We start from the raw sequence: 23162 nt of genomic DNA, 5'->3' as shown, positions 1-23162 counted from the left end.
ATTATGATTTACATTATTACTATTAACAACTTATTACTATTAACAAATTATTTATAATGTTAATAATGATTTGAATATATAAATATTTATTGTTTACACTCAATGATTATTATGGATTATTAAATATATAAAAATATTATTTGATAAATGCATTTGAAATTAATATATATGTATATAATTATATATACATATATTATTATATAATTGCATTTATTATTAAATTTATGATGCCATGTATAATAAATAAAAGTGTTTTTTTTAATATAAAATTTTATTAAATTATTATTATTATTATTATTAAAATTTTTATTAAATTATTGCAATGTTTATTTTTGTACAATTAAAAATTTTAATGTATATTTTTTAGTCTAATACATTTTATTAGATAATCATATTATTTATATTTGTAATATTGTATTAAAAATTAAATAATTTGCTATTCAATTTTTTTTACCAATATTTAAAAATAGTATAAAATTTAAATTAATTTTTATCATTTTGATTAATAAGAATATAAATATATATAATAAATTTTTAAATAAAATAGATAATATTTAATACTGCAGTTTTTCATATTAAAAAACAAAATAATTATGTGAATAATAATAGTTTTTTCAAAATTTACTTACAATAAGCATTTTCTAAAATAAACTATAATAGATAATTAATAAATGATATCATCTAATTAATTAAAATATTCATGAAAAAAATTGTTTTACTTTTTAGATAAATTTATATATTATATAGAAATATATGTAATGAATAAATTAAAAAAAAAAAAATCAAAGTATTAACATGAAAAAATTTTATTTAATCGAAACGTCGTTTATTATCTCAATTAATATAAATGACGATAATAGCCTTATCTATAACAATTTCGCTTCATATACATTTAACAATGAGTATTTTTTTTTTTGGAAAATAATTATATGTACATTTACCCTACAATTATGCCAAAAATCAGATCACTACTGGATCTACTTCATATCCATCATTAAATATCGATTCATAAGAATATGGAATTCGTCGTTCGAATACAGAAATTCGATTATACAAAATTCAGAATAACGTTAAAGTGATTAGAAAATTGTATAACGTTAAATGGTTCTAAATCGCTTTTTTTTATCAGTAGATAATATTATTCAAAAGTTCAACGCTATATAAGTACGTCATCAGGGACATGGTCTTACATATAGTAAAGATTTTGATAGTAAAACATTTTCGAAAGTCTTATAGTTAAGAAAATTTAGAATATTGGAAAAGACATCCATATATTCTTTCTTTTTAATTTTTTTCTTTGATGTAAAATATATAAAATTCAAATGAAACATTAAATTTTGTACTTTCATATTGCACTTCTTTTATGTATTTAATTTCTTAAAAATATTTATTAATTATGTAGTATACGAAAAACATTTATTCTAAATCTATTATGTCATCTATTGAAGAGTAAGAATAAGTTAAGAAAATAAACTATTGATAGAACATGCACGAGATAATTTACACCCGAATCTCGGGACATTTTACTAGCATAATACATACCACGTCCCCATACAAATACAAAATTTTTTCATATTATTATTAATTCATTAAAATAATCAATAGTTTTTAGTTATTATTTATCTCATTGATGAAACAAATCTATCGTGATATCAAAGTCAATTTGAAATAAAACATTCTATTATATTTGAAAAAGTGTGCACCTACTTATATATTTTATCAAGATCAATAAACACACTAAATATTATTATTAAGTTCACCCATGAAGCAATATTTTACGCATACTCTATTTTATAAATATCACGTATAAGATTGTTTAATTCTATGAAATAATTTGCAGCGAATATAATATTTTATTGCATTTGAATATTTTACATAATGAACGCTTTATTTATATCACTCAATAGTTTATTTTCTTGAATTCCGATTCATGGATAAAGACAAAACAAGATATTGAAACTCGTTCGATTAATATTTCATACTTCTATGTCTAATGTGAGCACAGAATTCTATTATAGCCTAATATTTGAAATGAAAATCGAACAAGTTTTGAAAATATTAATGCATTAATATACGCATATTGAATACAATATCGTATAAAATATTGAGCGTATGCGTAGAATAATGCAATAATTATTCTAACTACTATTCGCGCACGCGTTTCATTTTTTAAAATTGAACTAAATATATCATAACAATAACGATATTTCTTATTTATGAATACTCTGATAACATCTCATTTTTATAAATCACCCTAATCAATTAAGAGCCAATTGGCAGAATAATATTTATTCGAACGAACGAAATCCACATTAACGCGTTGCGTATCGTGCATAAATGTTAATAAAGTCAGGCGTCGCATATTATGTATTTATTTGTAATTCCCATTTTAACTTAAAATACATCACCCACACACACACAATTCAAAATTAAAATAATCTTTAGTCATGGCAGTTACATGATCTTATCGAAACTTTATACGCAGATCTCAAATATATGCAAAAAAAAAACTAAATTGTATGCGATTTATACGTGTACTATTTACCACATATTCTAAATACCCATAATAAACTGAGTATATGAAAATCATAAATTATTATATTGTTCACCTTAGGTGGGATGCTTATATTATTACAACAATACGATGTAACATACATGTCATATATATTGACCAAGTGTTATATGGAGTATAATAATGAATGTATTTATCCTACATAATCAATTATATTATACACCTTTATCAATTTTTTCTCTAACAGATTGCTTTGAAAATTTATGATTTACTTGTATTTAAAAAGCGAGCGATATGAATAATAAAATTGAAAATGGAAATATTTTACGTCTTGTGCTTTATGATACAAGAATTACTGGCACTCTTATTATGTTAGAAAAATGTATGTGATACGAGATCTTAGAAACAGTCTCGAAATATGTGTATACGTATATTTTAAATACACAACTGTATAATTAATATTTTCTTGCTACGTCATATGTAAATATGTTTAAGATTTATATTATATTGTTCTAATATATACTTGATACAAAAAGCTTTTAAAGCTTATAAAACAACCTTTCTATATTTAATTTTTTCAATATTTTATATGTTCGAAATATTTAACTATAAATTTAAAAAAACAAATTTACATTTTATATACGATATGAATAACTATATCTTGAATTTCGATTCAAATTTAAGAATTTATATTCAAATTATGCAAATATCAGAAATTTTGAATTATGTGAAACAAATAAGACAATGAAAAAAATTTAAAAAAATAAAGGAATACACAAACGTTTAAGAAAAAATTAATAAGATTAAAAAATATGTGTTGAAAACATATATAAATATATATATTTTTTATATCTTTATATTTCATACTCATGTTCTTTCATGCTTAGATGTCTAATATCTAGGTATATCTCTAAATCAGTATTGGTTTTTTTAAGGATATTTGGAAAAAAGTGTTGCTTCTATTATTGCATATACATGCCACTACAATGAGCAGAAATGAAAATAACATTTAATAAAAATCACTTGTGCTTATAATTTCATTTTAGAGACAGAATTTTCTATAAATATTAATTATATTATTTTCATACAAATTAATTTTTGATCATGTAAAAATATTTTTAATAAATCACATTTAATTTTCCAAAACCCATAGGGTCAAAATTTTTAAATTTTATATATAACTAAAATGATATGTAGATACAATGTCACAAATAAATATTCATATCAAAAAAAAAAAAAAATAATAATAATAAAAAAAAAAATAAAAAAAATAAAAAAAAGTGAACATAATCACATGATTTCATGTATTTTTTTTTATAATAATATTCATTTTCATCTAACAATTCATAATGTAATGAATGTTGAGAGTTAAGAATTTAAAATTAATTTCGTATTATGATAACGAAAAATATTCAACGTATAAAAAAATTAATAACCTTCCATATAAATTAAATTTCAATGATTTATTATAATATTACTTAAATATAATTTAATGATTTTGAAATATATAAATAATTAACGGATTTTATTTTTAATCACTCAAATTAAGTTTATTAGCGAAAAATAAAATTTCATTATTTAACGCTATAAAGATCATAACTAAAATATAATCGAGATTTCTGATATTATGGTGTAATACGAACTGCTGAAATACACCTAGATTTCTGTTTAGAACATTCCTAATATAATAATATAGCACCTAAAGATTTTTTGTACTTTAGCAATATTTTGCATGATAATATTATCAATATAAACATACATCTATGATACTTGGATCATATTTACATTATGCAATCATAATTATAAAAAAAAGTAAATGGAAAGCAATCTAATCTCTTATTTTCTGATCGCTGTTTAATTTAGCAATTAAACAAATGATCATAAAAATCTTTGTGATGTGCATATTTAATATACACAAAAACTTATTTAAAAACCATTAAGTATAGTTATTAAATGGCATGATAAATTTTAATTAACTTATGTTATTTTTCTATATATTACAATATCTACATTCGATTTTAATTAAAATCGTCATAATCGAAATATGGTTACAATAAAAATTTCAAATTAATGATTACAACGTTAAAGGCTTTCTATTTATCACATAACCTAAACAGTTTTTATTTATTTAGAATTTATCATTATCATTATAGCTATTACTAAATTTAATGCATGCTTATCTGATAAAAGATGAGCATTGCAAAAAATTGCTGAGCAGTTTTGTATTAAATAATTTAAAAAACTCTAATCACTAATTTTATTCTTTACTAACAGCTAGAACAACAGGTTCAGACTCTTTATTATTTGATGGCAATATAGCTTCTGTTTCTTCACTACCTTCTGTGCTATCTGCTGCACTTGCTGCATTCACTGGTTCCTCCTTTTTATCACCATCATTAGATGATTGTATTTGTTGCATTTGCAATTGATTACGTAATCGTAATATTTCGCGTGCGTCTGAACGTCGATGGCGTCGTAATTGTGCATTTTCTGAAACTATACGCCGTGCTAACTCCAGAACATCTTGTGGTACTTCCAAGGCTAACAATCTTTCTTCTAAATCTATTGCTGCTGTTCCTTCAGAATCAGAATCACTTTCTAGCGAAGAAGTTCCAATTTCAGCCAAAGGGGGTTCTATATTTATTGTAGAAGATGTTACAGCAGCACTACTTTCTTCTTCTTCACCAATTTCTTGTTTAGGTTTATGAGGCAGTTCTTTTTGATTATTTCCAGACTCATAAGAAGGGAATGCAGAATATACGCCAATACTAGATCCAGAACTAGGAGATGTTTTCTCAGATTTGACACTATCTGATAAAATTTCTTTCTTTTCATTAGAATTTGATGAATGTTGATTATAACGTTTATGTTCATGATGATGTCGCCGTTGATGATGAGCAGATGGTGGAAGTACTACAGGCACAGATGGTGCAGGTATAGGTGCTAAGGCTACATTTGGTTGAAAATGTGGTTCAAAACGTTTACATTCAGAGAGAGGAACCACATGTTCTGGATGTTGTAGTACAGGTGGACCACGACTAAGATATGCAGGCACTAATGATGAACTGTTTACAAAAAGTAATAGACATATATATAAAATGTTAATAAATAAAGAAAAATTTTGTTTATAAATCTAAATGTATTTATTTAATATACTTACTTATCTTTATGCTTGCATGTATTTGTGGTATTCCATGGTCTAAAAGCTGATGCTCCTCTAGCTGCTAATTCAAAAACTGCCCATGACATTTGTAGATATGGATCAGTTGCATTGGCTACTTGTGATACAGGATGATATATGCCTAAGCCATTTCCATTATAAATTGCAGGACAATCTTCTCTTCCTATATCTTTCTTAATTCGTTTTAATTTTTCTGAATCATGCTGCAGAAAAAAGTTCTTTATTTATTTTTGTTTTATTTTTCAATACATAAATATTATAATAATAATATTATTATTATACATAATATTAGTTTATATTTAACATATAAAACTTTTTTTTTCCAATTATATTTGTAAATTTTTAATTATCAATAAATAATCCATAAAAAATATTGAAAATTTTTTTAATAGTTTTATATGAAAATAATATGAGATATATAATACCTCTGATTTTCGCTTGGAACTCAATCTAAGATGTTTTTCTTTTAATTCTCGAAATAAAGTAAGTGATTTATTATAGTGTTCTTGATCTCGTGAAAGTAATAGATATGATCGCCAATTTGCAGAATCAAAGCCCCAATGACAGGTACGATTTTCAAGAGATCTATGAGCATGTCTAACGAAACGTTGAGGTGAGAATTGACAGCCACATTCAATGCATTCTATGCACACCGAATCATCAGATTCAAATAAACTTGGATCAAAAATGCCTTTACACTTTCCAAAACACTCATGATACACTTTAAATTTGACAATAGATTCTTCATCATTATCATTTTTAGTGCACACTTTCTTTTCAATATTATCTTGGGTTTGACCAATTTGAGAAGGATCACATGATTCTGTCCGTAAAAGTAAAGCACTGACAAGTCTTTCAGCATCTGTTTGAGTGATAAGGCCACAGGAAGGAGCATTGCGCGGCAGAATTCCTGAATGCTTAAGTTCCTCTAACTGATCTCGTGTACATCGTGAGCAATAAATTTGTAATTCATCGCAAACTTGATTAATTTGATGAAGGGAAAATTCTTGCAAGACCGTATTTAATATTTGTGGTAAACATAACCTCCTTTCGCCCCCTACAACAAAACATGATATTCTTTCGCCTTCTAAAATTGTTTCACATCTTTCAGAACAACTTTGGTCAGATGCTGTTAAGATAGGTATTTGAAATTCTAATTCTCTCTTTTCGCAAATGTTTTTCGACCGTTCCAATTGCGGATCTTCATCTGAATCTTCCAGCGGTTGATCCGTTCTGCGTATTTTACAAGGCCTGATGGGTGCTATAGATGAATTATCCTTTTCAGGATCTTTTATTGAAATCTGCTCTGATACTGAATCAATGGCACAATTACTCGACCGGTTTGAAGGAGAGTAACAAGGTGTTTGTTCTTGTAATAGACTTTTGCAGTCCATACCAAGCAGGGCCGAACTCGGACCCTGTAAACTTTTCACAGCTGATAATTGATATGTCTTTAAGACGGTCTTCAATTGTGGGCTATACGATTGATTGTTCGTATTGCCGGGTAATAATGTCTCCATTATTTTTATGGTATATGAAAAGAGTCAAGAGAATAAAACAGATTCGATCGTTGTATGAAATTTTCGAGACAATTTGTGACATACTACGCTATTTTGTACAATTCATAATACAGATGTATTTACATCCACAATATAAGAAATTTACACTTTGCCACACTTAATTCGAAGTATTGTTCATTTAGCACATATTTCTGATTATAAGAGAAAAATAGCACTAAGTAAGGAAAAATATAAAGCGTTCATTTTAGTCAATGCGTTCTCTTTTAGTACGCGAATCGAGAGCAAGCTTAACCCGTTCATGTGTCTTTTTCTATGTCTATTCCCCTTGCTGTAATATTATATTCAACTCAACGATCTGACTATTATCCGCAATCTATTGTCCATTGCAACGTTGCTTCCATGTACATGATAATTCGTTCTTGAACAAGTTTATGCCACTTTGAATGAGTTTATATAATTAAGATATCTTATTCTTGTTTAATTTTCCATTTATCACACTTTATTCGTTTTCTTAAGAATTCCTTATAAACACTTGGAAGGAAACACAATTATTCGCGATTGCTTTTTCTTTCTCTACCTTTTGCTGATTTCATTTGCATATTTTTTTATCTTTCATGTTATTTTAATACGAGTTATATATTTCCTCAAATAATGCATATTCATTGTTTCGTGAATTTGGTTATCACTATTGTTCGTTTCTATCCTCACTGTCTTTGATATTATCGTTTCTATCGTCGCTACAATCGCTATCACGATCGCTACCGCGACCGCCATTCGACCGCCACCGCCACAGCTATTTCTACCACCACTGTCGCTGCCGCCGCCGTCACAGTCACCGCCACCGTCGTCGCCACTGTCACTACACTGTCGTCGTTACCGTCGTTCACTATGACGATCACCAATGATAAATCAATAACTATGTTATTAATGCTATTTGTTACAGTAATAAAATTGATAATACGTTCGATTGATGAATATTATCACCATGATGAGTGACACTATTAGACAATGGATCGACTCAGTATGCCACGACCGACTAATATTGATCGCACACGGAGTGAGAAATGAAGAACCACTCAAAAAGATATTATTTTTCATGGCATCATACAAGTGTCAATTGCAAACAATGTCAAACCAATGTTAATTATATGCACTGCAATCATTCGTTGACGATACGTTAGTTCAATTCAATGTTAATGTTTATACTCGCACTTCTTATGACAAGACGTTCTCGTCGATTGCATGCGTGTATTCTCTATCCCTCCCTCACTCCCGCTCTCCTTCTTCCCACCCTCCTACAGTATGTCTTTTTTTGTGGTACAAATACTCCACCTTGCTTCTCTTTTTTTTTTACACACCTATACACGTACACTATAACTGTACGCGTATGTAAACACAAGAAGATAGCATAAGACTCTTAAAGGAGTATACGCGTATCATTGTGTACTTTTATAACCATACAGAGCATTGTACTCTTAATTACATACAATTTTATATATGTATGCTTGTGTATATAATTGTCTTGAGCACTCATATTTTTGCTTAAACTACGTACAATTATCATAAACTTTACACGAATTCTGATACTCTTTCACAAGTATCATGTCGTCAAGCGAAGTTCACTATATTCCTTACTAACACCGCTTCTTCCACCAAGCCAGCTTAACGCTCGGCCTCCTACCGTGCTGTGTGCCTACCACGTTAGCAGTTTCGTATCTATCGTACTTTCCTATCTATCAAACCAGTGTGTGATATATACATGTATATATGTATGCACGTTACAGATCAGCTCGGTTAATCGCGTTCGCTTCCAAAGGATGTGAAATGGTTCTGTCTGCGTATCTATGGGTTGTGGCATAGTATCGGTTGATCGGACGACAGCCGTGATGGCGGGGTGGCGACGGCTAAGTATTTAATCACGTGATCCCCCCCGTCAAAATAGCCTACATGTTACTACACCCACATGGACAGAAGTGCTTTTATTCCGCGTTCATTGTCAGGGCAAACTTAACACGTGTTGTACATATACATTACGATTTCGTTATGTCAATAATAGTTTATTTTTTGTATAGAAAATAAAAGTTTCTTTATAACACAGATTTAATAAGTTTATATAAATCATATGTTTAAATAAAATAAAATTGTATTTTATATGAAATATATTGGCATAAATATTATTTTTTGTTAATATATGAAGAAATTCTTGAAACAATTATTTTAAGAAACGAAATATAGTTATAGAAAATAACTTCTAGAAATCATTATATGAAATTTTACTAATAATCGTTTATTTTAAAATAGATATTAATATTTATTTGACCTTAAATTAAACGTAATGTTAAAAATAATTTTTTTATTTATAATTTCAATAAACTTTTTTTATTTATGTTTAAAATCATTTATGTAACATAAACAATTTTTTATTTATAAATTTCTCATATATTTAAGTATTATAAAAAGTATACTTACAATATAGTAAAATTGTATCAAAATAGCAAATTAAATATATTTATAATAGATTTTTATACACACTTATTTTTAATATTCAAAATACTAATTTTTTTAAAATAAATTATATAATATAGATGAAAAAATATATATACATATATACATAAATTTATATATATATATATATATATATATGTGTGTGTGTGTGTGTGTATTTTTTAAATTATATTCTAATATTTCTAAGAATTTTATTTTATTTTTATGATATCTTTTTCTTATTTTTTATTTATATACAAATCTTTCTAGTTTCTATATTCCTTATATTAACACTGTTTTTTTCAGAATCATATAATACCACATAATAATGACATGCTGATTTCTAGCATGTCATTCAAAATAATAACATGAATCTATGAAAAATAATAACAATTATTATTCACATAAATTCTATTTGAGTTTTTTTACTTTTTTAGATTTTTCTTTCTTCTTATATTTTTTTTTATTTTCTTTTATCATTTTTTTCTTTTTTCGTTCTTTATTCAATTTTTTCTTTTCTTTTTTTAATTTCTCATCTGAAGACTCATCAGAATCATCAGAATCAGAACTACTTGAAGAGGATGAAGATGATGTTATACTTGAACTAGAAGAAGAAGAATCTGGCGAAGAATGTGAAGCACTTTCACTTTTATGTTCTAATGTAGGTATTATAATAGGTTTTGGATGAGATTTTAAATGCTCTCTTAAATCATCAGTAAGACCACCTAAACCAATAGATGTGAAAAAATTTATCGCAAAACGAGTGTTTTTAGGATCATCTCTAGGAAATAATCCTTCAAATGCATGTTGTAATGTAATATCTTTCACTCGTTGATTAAGTTTAGATAATCCCATGTATTCAGAAAGCTCTTGAAATAAAATTTTAATAAATATTCTGTTAGAACTTGTTGTATCTTCTTCAGTTAGTTTTATACAAGATAATACTTCCCATGATATAGAATCAGTAAATAATAAATGAGCAAAAAATTTTGACACATTTCGTAATTTATTTGTATCTAATCTATGTATTGTATGATATGAATCTTGAAAAATTTGCTCGAATGGTGTAACATATATTTTATTAATTGCGCAAAAACGGCCAGCTAACAATCCAAAAAATTTTTCATATGTTCTCATTTCTGCACAACAATCTAAGAACATATGACAAAGTTCAGTTTCCTGACCAGGTTTTAATTGCATTTTCATTAATTTATGTGCACATTCTTCGAAATCAAGCGAGGAATGTATAGTTAAATATATTGTACGTCTTAAAGCTGTTAAATTTGTTTCAGTGTTATCTACAATTACACCTTCTTTCCCTTCTGTTGCAGCAGTACTACTATCTTCATCAGAACTTTCTTCTTCGTCATCTTCTTCTTCATTTTCTGAATCACTAATATCTGAACCTAATATCTCTTTACTCAATTGTTTGTATTTATCTTCATTATTTATATATTCTCCATCAAATTTAAAAACATTCAATATATCTTGAGAATCTGTTGCTTCATCTAATGTTATTAAATGAGTAAATTGATTTTCTTCTTCCACAAGATCAAGTTCTTCTGCAACAGCTTCGTGGTCTTTAAATCCATCTTTTCGTACTTGAAACATTACTTCAATCATGTATTGAACTCGTTTATCCAATTGTCCTTCATGTAATATATTTCGTAACATTTCAAATATAGCTTCAATACCCTTTCTTGAAACTTCTGTCAATTTCATTCCACATTCTTTTAAAAATGCAATTGCAACTTCTACAGAATCATCTGTTGGTGTTTCCACTAATAAAGTTAAAATTTCTAATGCTACAATCTCATGAGCTACTCTTTGATTTACCAAGTGTGCTATAAATGTCCCAGAAGATATGCAAAGAGGTTTATCATTTCTTCTAAAACCACGTTTAAATTGTATTATAAGACGTTTCAATATTAATTCTCCAATATTTGGAAATTTAGAATTAATAATTGCTGTGAGAGCTGCATAAACAGATGTAAATGTAGGTGATGCTGCTTGTGCTTGTATGATAGATCTAGCAAGTAATCCTCTACCTCTAACAATATTCTCTTTTAAAAGTTCTCGAGTTATAAGTCCAATATTACTTACATTAACTTTATTAATATAACCATGTATAGATTTTTTAAGAGCTTCCCATGCAATACGTTGATATGCAGCTCCTGATTTATCAGTTATTTCTGCCTGCATTAAACGTAATTTTGCAGGTGGTATATATGCACCACCTGTTCTCGAGGTTAATAATTCAACAGTTCTATTTTGTCTTTCAATCGCTGCATCAGAAACATTTGTTTCTTTTTTATTTTCCATTTCTTTATTTGTAATTTTACTTTCTTCCGTTTTTTTTCTATTTTCCTTTTCATGATCTCTTGTTTTCTTTAATTTATGTCGATCATGTGATTGTATTTCTTTATTGGATTCATCAAAATCATGATGTCTTTTATAAGAAAAGTCTTTTTTATTGCTTCTATCATCATAATAATAACGATCACGATTGCGATCTCGATCTCGGCTTCGATCACGGTTACGTTCACTATTTCGATCTCGATAATCTTCTCTAGAATGTCTATGATTTTCATAATTATCTTTGTCTCGAGTAGAACGCGATCTCTTCATTTTGTAACTGAAATTTGAAAATAATGACAATAAGACACTTTTAGAAATATTAGAATAATAATTTTATAATTATTTTATAATTTAATAAGCGAATAAAATATACTTACTTAATTTTATTGATCTTAATGTTTTGAGATTATAATTCAAGTCACTATATAAAAATAACCTCACAAATTTTCTCAAATCAAACACCCTTTCGTCTCCGATTAGATGTAATGTTATTTTGTAACTGTATTGTCAGTTTTGTCAAAGAAATTCCCTATCATAGAGAAAGATGGCGTTACAAAACAATACGTTTATTGCGACATCTATATTTCGTAAATTATGTTAAAAGTAAAATTCTAAGAAATTATGAAAAAAAATGGAAAATAATAGAAATTTTGAAATTTTCATGCGAAAGAAAATTTCATTATTTCATTTTCAAGAAATTCTTTGTATTCTGTTGCCGCAAGAAAGATAATATAATATAACATATACACAAATGCAAAAATTGTTTAATGAATTTAATAATGCATAATTTATGTAACAAATTTAAATTAGATGTATTTATGTATACGAATATTATAAAATATAAGATATTTTAAAATTTCTCTAAGATATTTTATGATATTTGCGTTAAATATTTATTTATAATTAAATATAAAGTTCTTTGCAAACAAAATAAACTAAGTTTTTAAAATTTGTTTTTAATGATTTATCTAAATGTCGATATAATAAATTCCGTCGTTAACTTGATCATATATCCTGATGAGATTAATAATTGTATTTTGTCTGCGGGAAATAAATATGGTAATAAAAATAATATAAAAATTACATAATGTAAAATAATAAAAATTAAATTTAATAGATTTTATTAAGATTTTTAATTAATAGTTTAAGTAAAGAAGAGAATAAAATTATAAAAAAATCATTCTTGAACTTAAATTAATATCATTTTTGCTATAAATTAAACACAAATATAGATAAGGAAAAAATAATAAGAGAAGAATAAAGATAGAATAAGAATTGATTAGCCAGTGTTATCTTTTAAATACTAGAGATATTTTTGAAGATATAAAGGATAAAATAAAATAAGAATTGAAAGTTAACGCTATCTCTTAAATGCTTTACTTTATCCTAGCTTTGGAAAGATATCAATACTTTTCAAAAGATGGCGCTAACGGTAAATTTATATTCTTCTCTTATATTTTATTCTTTTCTTACTTCTTCTTTTTTATATTCGTATTTCATTTGTGATATTTTAAAAATGGTAATGATTTCATTTTTAACATATCTCTATCTTTCTTGCATTATTTATTTTTTTCAATATCTAATTAATTTTATTTTCTTTGATTAATTCAAGCAATGTATATGTATAATATGTATAATATAATATAATATGTATAATATACATATAATAATATCCATATAAGATTAGTAAAATAAATTGAATACAATTTAAATAATACATTCTAAAATTTATAAATTTTTAAAAGTATAATTATTCTAGATTTTAATTTAATTTTTAAAAAATTAAATATATATATATATATGTTATATTTGATTTTATATATTGAACTTTGTAGTTACAATCTTTTTAATTAGATTTAAAAAATTTTAAAATTTAAATAAATTGTCATTATTTAATATATTCGCCATAGATTTCAAATGATAATTCTAATTTAATGACTTTTCCGAATTTCATTTTTTTGTTTTCTTAAACAGAAATATGAACAAAGATCTTATCAGTTAGAAATACCGAATTAATCAGTTTCTCGAAATTAATTTAATCATGCGAACATTCATTAAATAATATTAAATAGAAACACTATTTTTTAAATAGAAAGTTAAATCAAAAACGAAATTAGAAAAATATATGAAACAAAAGTTACGTACATTTCGAGATTTAGAAAAGAAAAAGAAAAAAAAACGTTTCGTCCTGGGCCTGCCATAGGACTCATCAGTAAGGCTTGCTGACAGACCCTCGCCTTAGACGATTGGGAATGGAGGGAGTACAGGTATATTTGCACGAAGTCGTGTTGTTCCAAATCTGTCTAAATTAGAGAGACTACAGTAGGAGGGGGGGGTTGCCATTTTTAGTTTCTGTCCTTTCTCTCTCGCCTTTCATGAGGCATTCACAAGAGAGATTATTATTTCTGATGATGATGGACATAGTAAGAAAGAGTGCCATTCAATTGCCTAATTGCAGCAGACGCGTAGTAAGTAAGCCGTAGATTAGAACGATGTGACACGAGTGTGTTACCACATATCGAAGGCCTGTCGAGAATATGCTAAAATGCCGACTTGTAGCCGATTGTCTTCTTTCAGGTCTTGTAATATAGTCCATACGCGATTCCCACAGTTTGCGGCAAGCAAAGCAGTCGTATTTCGAACTGTCCTAGCCTGGTCTTCATTTCGGTCCAATTCTATTGGGATATGGCTTTGATGGACGTGACTCGTATCGGCGGTTGATTGGCTCCGTTGACCATCCTAGGAGAGGAATTACGAATTCCTGCGAATAATGGCCGTCTATGTCCATTTCACCATTGATAATGGTCCCCCCTTCTCCTCTTGTATCTCGTACATATCCCGGTGTGAACTTGAAAGAAGAATGAGAGAGATGATGAAGGGAAGAGGAAGAAAGGAAAAGCGTTTCGTCCTGGGGCCTGCCATAGGACTCATCAGTAAGGCTTACCGACAGGCCCCTGCCTTAGACGCTGGGATGTTGAAAATAGGTTTTCGAAATCTATTTATAAAAACGAAGTAGGTACCGAGCACTAGCGAGAAAACGTTTCTGTGTTTATCCCTCTAGCGGTAAGGGCAAGAAGGCCCTCCATAGGTCCCTATAGATAAATATAGTTTATTCTATAAAATATTCTATAAAATATTCTATAAAATTTTGTAAAAAAAGAAAAAGAAAAATTTGACGATAAGAAAAACGTAATTTTGCAAGTAAATTATATAAATTATAAATCACAGTGTACGTTAAATAAATTTTATTTAATTTATATTTTCATTGATTTTTACAAATCTTTATAAATACAAATAAATGTTGTCAACAATGTTTAAATTAAATAAAATGACGATTAGATTAGAAAATAATTTTCATTACAAATCATGAATAATAAAAAAGAATTTTATTCCTATGTTTCGTCCTTCTTTTTGACTAATAATTCTGTAATTTAATATATTTTATCAATGGATGAACAATAGACTAAAAATAATTTGCTTTAAATAATCATTTATTTTGAAACTATATGCTAATGGCTATGCTCGAATAATCAAGCGACTTTTACCAATGGAATATTTTGGGGTTAGATTGGCAAGGGCTCAGGAAGCAACCCTCTACAAATTTAATCATTGGATAATGGACAAATTTATATTCGCGCGTTTACTCGTTCCTGTTGGTAAAATGTCACCCTGTCTAAAATTATATCTAACGTATACACACTTCGATCCATCTGAAGTTTTCATTTACGATCAAGTCAAGTTTCTTAATTAAGAAATCTTCCCTTCGGTCTACCATTGTCCGCTTCATGGAATAATTTTTCAAAGAATTTCCTTTAAGCAATAAAAATATATTTGTTTTTATATTTTGCTCGAAAAATATTTATCGGAAAAATAAAGAGGAATTGAAAGCGAAATTTTTGAAGAGAGAAATGATTACTTGATATAATAAGATTAAAAAGTGATATCGCATATATTTTTTTTTATTTACGTGTTAAACGAATTTATTTTCTTATTGAAATTTTATTATCATTTCTGAATTTTAATTCTCTATTTACACGATTTTAGATCAGAAAGAAATTTCATTTCTTGCACTATTCAATAATACAGAGGCAGTGCCTGGCCATCGCATTTAAACGAACACTTGAACCATATTCCTGCAATTTGATTTTAAAAAAAAGTATTCTAATGTCTCACACTTACGAAGCTTTCGTACATGTGACTCGTTATTCGCATTTTCTATTTTCTAAACGATTGGCTATCACGCGAAATACGCGATAATAGAATAAAAAACGACGAATGCATATCACGAATGCGTCGAAAATTATCATCGAGTTGCTCTTTTTTTTTTTTTTTTTTAATCGATACGAACAATTTTGCATAAAACATATCGAATATCTAACGTGAACGGATACTTCTGGGATCAACCGTATATTCGAAACCCGGAGGCGTTTGTACGTTCCCCGCTATATATATATGTCCGAGAGGGTATACTTCCGCCTGATCGCCCACATACATTTTCGTTAAAACGCGTGTTCCGTTCGTTTCATTAATTTTAATGCCCGCCGAGCATTCTGTTCATTTCTGCGCAACATATGAATATGGGATTCGCCTATCTCTCTCTGTCTCCCTTTCTTCCCCTATCTCTATCCTCTCTCTCTATCAGCGAATAGCACACGCGAAATTCTGTGGTGTGCAAAATCTATCGGATTTTTCAAAATTATAAGTCAATGTAAATTGAAAAGTTGATAAGAGAAATACGAAGAATGAAATTTTTGTTTGGGGAATATATTGATTTCAAGAGATCGAGAAACATCTAGAGATTCAATTTTCTTTTAGCATGTTTTCTTCTAAACCTTTCACACTGGCACTCGACGAAATCGTTATGTTTCGTTTCTTCGTCCATTGTATCGTAAGTAATATAGGAGAGATAAGAGAGAGAGAGAGAGAGAGAGAAAGTGGTCAGCTCGAATGGAAAATTTATTATTCGTTTGTTCGGCCAATTGATCCTCATCTCTGAAACGATCTGTATGAGGCCTGCGCGCCTGTTTGTACGAAATACGGGTGTATAGGCCGGCACACACGTGCACAACACCGAGAGCGGTTTGGTTTTCCATGGCTGTGTCGACTACGTATGAGAGAGCAACGAGGTCGCTCATGCGAACACGGCCCCGGGTTGGTTGATATTAATTAATAATCAGAAACAGATGCGGCCTCAGCTCGCTCCTGGTTTCGCGCGAAGCAGGCCGCCACCCCTTCGAAACGATAATTATTTAAGTCTCTCTCCTCGCCTTCATCGGCTCACCTAACTCCATCCTCCTCCTCCTCCTCCTCCTCCACCTCCTCTTCCTCCTTCTCCTCCTGCATGCTCCACACACTCTTCCTCTTCCATTCGACTTCTCGTCGTCGTCGTCGTCTTCTTCTTCTTTCTCTTCCGCTACACTCGTCCACTGCTCTCGTCTTCTTCCTCTCTCTCTTTCTCCTTCCTTCGTTCATCCAGTAGTCTCTTTCTCGCTCCTCCACTCGCTCATTTACCGAGTTCGTTCTCTTTCTCTCGCATGCTTTCGCATATCGAGCTCGTTTTCTCTCACCGTCATTTCTCCACCTATCCCAACTGGATAGCTTCTTTCTTTTCTTCGTGCGCCTTCACCAATTTTCTCTCTCTCTTTCTCTAATACTGTATCCGTATCTATATCCCACCACTGGGACAACTGGGCTCTTCCTTCTCCATATCGCGATCGTTCGCTCGTTCTCTCTCTCTCTCTCGCAAATTTCTGCATCCATCCATCCATCCACAGGATGCTCGTCTTCCTCCTCTGTACGCATCCACCGTACCTTGCCTCCTTCCTCCATCCTCCCGTTCCATCTATCCCCACCCCTTAGAAGTTGACGGTGCAGCGCGGCTTCTCCGGGGCGCCTAACGCGGCGTGCTAATTAAAGAGCATTCGCCTACGAATTTTACGCGGCTCTCGCTTCGTTACGCACGGCCCGTTTGCCTCGCCACCCTTTTCCCCTCGAGACCTTGTGCCACATTTTATTCTCGATTCATTTTCCGTTCGCGACCGATCGCGCTTCTCTCGAGACGGATCTCGCGGATCGTCGAGGGGCTGGAGTTTGGTTTGGTTGGAGTTGGACCGAAGGAGACGAGATTGAAACGTGGGAAAAAAAAAAAAAAAGAAAATGGAGAGATCGTAAGATGATTCGAGATTGTATAATTTAAATCGTGAATTTATACGATCGAAGTGAATAAATAAAGAGGGAAACAAGCCGATTTTGTTTTTTTTCTTTTCTTTTTTTATCGAGTACACTTAATCTTGAAAATTAACGAGTTACGACTTGACGTAGGGTGTGAATGTTGGAATTCATTCGGCCAATGTTTTTTCTTTTTGTTGCTGATAAGATTTCTCTGAAAAATGGTGGAAATTACGTTAAAATTAATAAAAACTAAAGTCGAAAACGAACAAAATTATTTATTAAAAATTAAAAGGAAGATGTCTTTCGGTTCTATCCTCAGATAATGACGATACCTGGAACGATATAAGGTTCTCAGGTAATAAAATCATAAATCATGCTAAATCGTCGAAGAAATATGATAATATGGTATATGGTAATGAGTATAAGTAATATAATATAGAAATATTACACAGAACTATAGAAATAGAAATTATTAGAATCGAGATAATGAAATCGAGATAACGAAATGACGTGACCATGTTTCTTTGATCAATCGAGAATCGAATGATATGAACGATATTTTTTTTTTTGACGCGTGTAATTTCTGAAACGTGTAATGTAAACGAGGGACAAATATAGGAAGGGAAATGATAGGAAAGAGCGATAGGCGAATGATTCTCAATGCGTGGATCGAGGGTAAAGGGAACGGTGCACGGGATGAAGAAAAATAGACTAGCTGGATGATGAACAACGAGCCGTGTTTCGTCTCGCGAGATCGCGATGGTTACGAATTACGAGGATCTGGGGCAGAACGACACGAGTTAAAACATTTCGAGTCGTACTGGAAGAGTTGGTGGGTCGAAACTCTGATCGAAACTCTTGTCTTTCTCTCTTTAAACGTCTTTCTCGCTCGAATTTTCGAATTCGATTGCATTTTAATCGCGACGATTCATCGAAATCAAGTAACTATTAATATCTCATCACCGGGTAAAGAAAATTTATTTATATTCTGTAAGCGATAGGATGAAGGGTAATTTGAACGATGGATCACGAGAGTAATCGACGAAAGTAGATGCGAGATTTTTTTAATATTATTCATCCTTATTAGTCGATATTTAACAAGCTGTACATCCACTTGCCACTAAATTGAAGTCATCCTATGCAAGCAATGAAGAGTAATTCGAACGACGGATCGGAATCGCCTATTTATTTCTCAAAAATGCATCATCGATATTTAACAAGCTGCAAGTCTACCGTAACTTGAAATTATCCTGCTCCTTCCTTATCCTCGTTCCACCCACACGCAATTCTCCTCCAAAATTCCCTTCACTCGAAACTCCTAAACAAGGAATGTTCTCGCGCTCCCTTTCGCGCTTCTCGACAATCCGACGTTCCCCATCCGATGCATCCGTAAACCAGAGAAAATTCATATGAAACTTACCGACAGAGGAGGCGGAGGGGATCGCCGGAAGTTTTTCACTGGAGTGCGCTAGAGGGAAAATAAGGAGAGGATCGTGGAAGGAATCGAGGGCGAAGGGAAGGGATGGCGCTCAGCCAGAGACGCTCCCAGTGTCTGCCTTAATATCCGCCACTAACATTATTTCATAAAAGTATTACTATAAATCCAAACTCGCGTTATTTAAGCACCGTGCCTCCTGCGGCCATCTCTCTCTCTCTCTCTCTCTATCCCTCCTTCGTTGTCGTCGTCTCCTGCCCGCAGAGCCCAACCCCCTTCGTTCTCCTTACATTATATCGGGTGGAGGTAACTTTTGCCACCCTCTTTTCCCTCCGTCACATTAGAGATATATTATGCAGATAGTGGAGGCGCCAACCGGGGAGAAATGCGAAAGGAACTGCGGAAATTTAAAACTTTATTTACCCTACGCTGAACGATTTCGTTTCGCTCTCCTCTCTCCCTGCACACTTTTTCCTCCTCCTCCTCCTCCTCTCTCGTTCTTCATTCGCCTCGTTTTTATTTATTTCTTCGCAGTCTCTTTTTTTTTAATCGTATCGCGATCGACTTTTGCTTCTTTGTTTAAATTTCGATACTACAATGGATTTTGATAGATTGAGACACCACGTTGAAAAATTATTTTTCGAAAGATATTTAATAAGACAGGATTTCGTTCTCGAGTCTTTAATTTGCATTTAGTCCTGGAGTTTACGTAAATTTGTTAAATAGGAATATTAGAAATAATTTAATCGAATTCCGAGTTTCGAGAGCCACGAATCGCGAGCGACGGAGGGTGAGAAAAACTCGACTGTCATCCTTTTTATGAATTTTGTAGGTTGGGCACAAAAAGGAACGGAAGAAGGAGGAGGAGAGGGGAAAATGGAAAAGGCGCGTAAACCGACGATCGGGTGATTAGTCGGTCGAGACTCTGCCCGATTTTTTCCCTTTCTTTTATCCATCACTCGTTTCCGACGTCGGCGAAAAAATTCTTTCCACCGGAGAGGGAATCGACGAAAGAATAGGATAAAAAAAAAAAGAAATTTCGTTCTTTGATTGCGCACCTTTTATTCACCAGGATATGTACCTATGTAGTATAGCGGTTTATTTTTACGTAACGCAAATGGAAGATTTTTCTTCTCGATGATTCGATTCGATTCTATCCTTGTGCAAATAAGAAGAATTAGAGAGATGAATCGAAATCTAATTTTTAGAATTTTGAAAAAATTCTCGTATTCCCTTTCTTCTTCTTCCAACAATCTTTTAATCAAAATCAATTTCACCGTCACCTAAAAATCGATCCATTTCATGCAAAGAAAGAAAGATTCGCTATCGTTCTGCTTGCAGACGTATCTTCGCAAGTGGCTTTTCTATATTGCCTCTTGTTGCAAATCACAAAAGTAGCAAAAAAATTCTAAGATTCGTTTCACTAAGATTTTTCGAAGAATTTCAATTTTTAATCGTCCACCATCACCGACAAATTTCCAATCCCATTTATAACGACCTTCTTGAACGTCGGCTCAAAGAAAGCCGGTTCGTTCTATCCGCAGACGTATTTTCGCTTCTTTTTTACATTATCTCTTACGAATAAAAAAAAAAGCAAAAAAATTCTAAGACGTTTCAAAGAATTTCAATTTTTGATCGTCCCATTCATCCTTAAATCATCGGCTCATTTTGCACGTATCTTCTCTACATCGCCTCTTACAAAAGTGACAAAAATTCCAAGATTCATTTACCCAAAAATATCCAAATAATTCCAACCTTCTAATCGGCCCAACAATAATTTCCAATCCCATAATTTTTACCATCCCCTCCCCCCAAAAATCGATTCGTCCTTGAACGATTCGGCCCACTTCGCTCAAAGAAAGTATCCACAGGTCGGCGAGCACACGGTTACGCGCTCACTCACAGCCACGCATCCTTCGCAACCTTCCTTTTCCCTCTCCACAGAGTTTTTCTATGCCTGCCGGTGTGCGGCTCGCTCATTAATTTTTCACGCTCGTCCCCGCCTCGTCCCGAGTGGCTAGGCGAGCGCCGCGAGCGCCACCACGCTTTCAGCCAGGACTTGTTCGGACCTTGAGCGGGCAACGAGGCGAACTCGCGCGGACGGGAATCGCTCGCTCGCACGAGCAACCCCATAAATATTGTAGCGACGCGAGCCGCGGGAGGGTTTTCTGACTCGTTGCCGCCAATACTCGAGCGCATTCACCATTCCACCCGCCTCTCCAACAACCTCCAACGACCAGGCCCTTTTTCTCGCGTCTGAAAAATACTCCAATAATACGCCGCCTCCGACCACACGTACATGCGTCTATATACGCGTCCAGTACAACGAATTAAACGTTGCGCGCCTCTTACTTCGACCATCTTCTTTCCACTTCCCCCTCCACGCCTTGCGTCCGTTCAACTCGCTAATTCGTTAATAAGGAGCGGTAAGGTGGATCTCTCCCGGTTTTGTAACTTTTCCAAGGGCGGCGTATTAACAAGGAACGCGTGTTACTTCGTTGTCGAGCGTAATAAAATTGTTTGCGCGCTCGTAAGTGAATTTTGAGCGTTGTTCGAAAGGAAGGAAGCGGCGTTGAAGGGAATTCTTCGTATAAGTGTTATATCGTATAGGAGAGGGGAGATTGCACGTGATGGAAAGAAATGGAGTCGCTTTGCGTGTAAATGTGGAAACAAGATGTACATCGACGTACACAAATCTTTTGCATATTTTTGTGTAGTCTTAGTAAGCGTTGTAAAATCGTTGTTGCGGAAGAAAAGAGAAGAATAGGAAAAAAGATTTATGAATAATGTTTTTTTTTTTTTTTTCAGCATCCGTCGCAAGCAAATATGTACCATTCGCATTTTTCTACGTGAAATATCTTGAAAGGAAAAACCTGACCATCCCATATGGGATCGAACCCATACGAATTTTAACGTCAAGTGCTTTCGTTTCCTTCTTTAGCTTCCTTTTTCCCCACTTTATAGACGATGGGAGAGAGCGTTAAAAGCAGTTCCTGTTACATAAAGCGATATTTTCTATCCATTGTGGTTACTCGAATATAAGAAAAAAAAAAAAAAAAGAAAAGAAAAGAGAAACTCGTTTAATAACGTTAATAACACCAATTCTCAATAATTCTACGATTGTTATCATCCCTAAAATTCTCTTTAAAAACAATGTATGATAAAAAATACGGAATAATCTCGATCCACTCACGATCCACAAAAAGAAGAAACAAACGATTTACCACTGCGAAAAGGAGTGTCGCTAACGAAGCGTGACTTTAAACCCGAGCCACCATCTCCATTTCGTCCACTGTCCACCAAAGAATTACGAAATTTATCTTCGTACGTAAATTCGTTTCCGGAAGAAAGATCGACGGGAATACCTTGCGCGAACTCGACAGGAAACGCGAAGTAGTTGGAACAAGTTTAAACGTTTCCCTCCCTCCCTCCCTCCCTCTCTCTCTCTCTCTCTCTCCTCGTGTGCAATCGATTGTTCCGCCATATCGCGCGAACCCACTT

The 23162-nt window shown here is 31.6% G+C and overlaps 2 protein-coding genes and 1 long non-coding RNA gene across 3 annotated transcripts; 1 reads left to right on the top strand and 2 right to left on the bottom strand.

The window, feature by feature from the left end:
• Positions 1-790: 790 nt before the first annotated feature.
• Positions 791-8519, bottom strand: LOC107992858 (ski oncogene). Its single transcript, XM_017048972.3, has 3 exons — positions 6119-8519; positions 5673-5896; positions 791-5577 (listed from the first exon to the last, which is right to left on the bottom strand). The coding sequence occupies exons 1-3, from the start codon at positions 7211-7213 to the stop codon at positions 4770-4772; spliced, it is 2127 nt and encodes a 708-aa protein (XP_016904461.1). The 5' UTR covers positions 7214-8519; the 3' UTR covers positions 791-4769.
• A 261-nt stretch (positions 8520-8780) lies between these two features.
• LOC114576857 (uncharacterized) lies at positions 8781-9317 on the top strand. The gene is made up of 2 exons (XR_003696329.2): positions 8781-8920; positions 8998-9317. It is a non-coding gene; the product is annotated as an uncharacterized LOC114576857 (long non-coding RNA).
• A 163-nt stretch (positions 9318-9480) lies between these two features.
• On the bottom strand, positions 9481-12591 carry LOC107992873 (pre-mRNA-splicing factor CWC22 homolog). The gene is made up of 2 exons (XM_017048989.3): positions 12433-12591; positions 9481-12332 (listed from the first exon to the last, which is right to left on the bottom strand). Exon 2 carries the CDS (start codon positions 12323-12325, stop codon positions 10109-10111), a length of 2217 nt encoding a protein of 738 aa, XP_016904478.1. The 5' UTR covers positions 12326-12332; positions 12433-12591; the 3' UTR covers positions 9481-10108.
• Between the last annotated feature and the right edge of the window lie 10571 nt (positions 12592-23162).

Source organism: Apis cerana, linkage group LG1, assembly GCF_029169275.1.
Source record: "Apis cerana isolate GH-2021 linkage group LG1, AcerK_1.0, whole genome shotgun sequence".
Classification (NCBI taxonomy): Eukaryota; Metazoa; Arthropoda; class Insecta; order Hymenoptera; family Apidae; genus Apis; species Apis cerana.
Note: the sequence above shows the minus strand (reverse complement) of the source record. Positions and strands in the feature narration are given on the sequence as shown.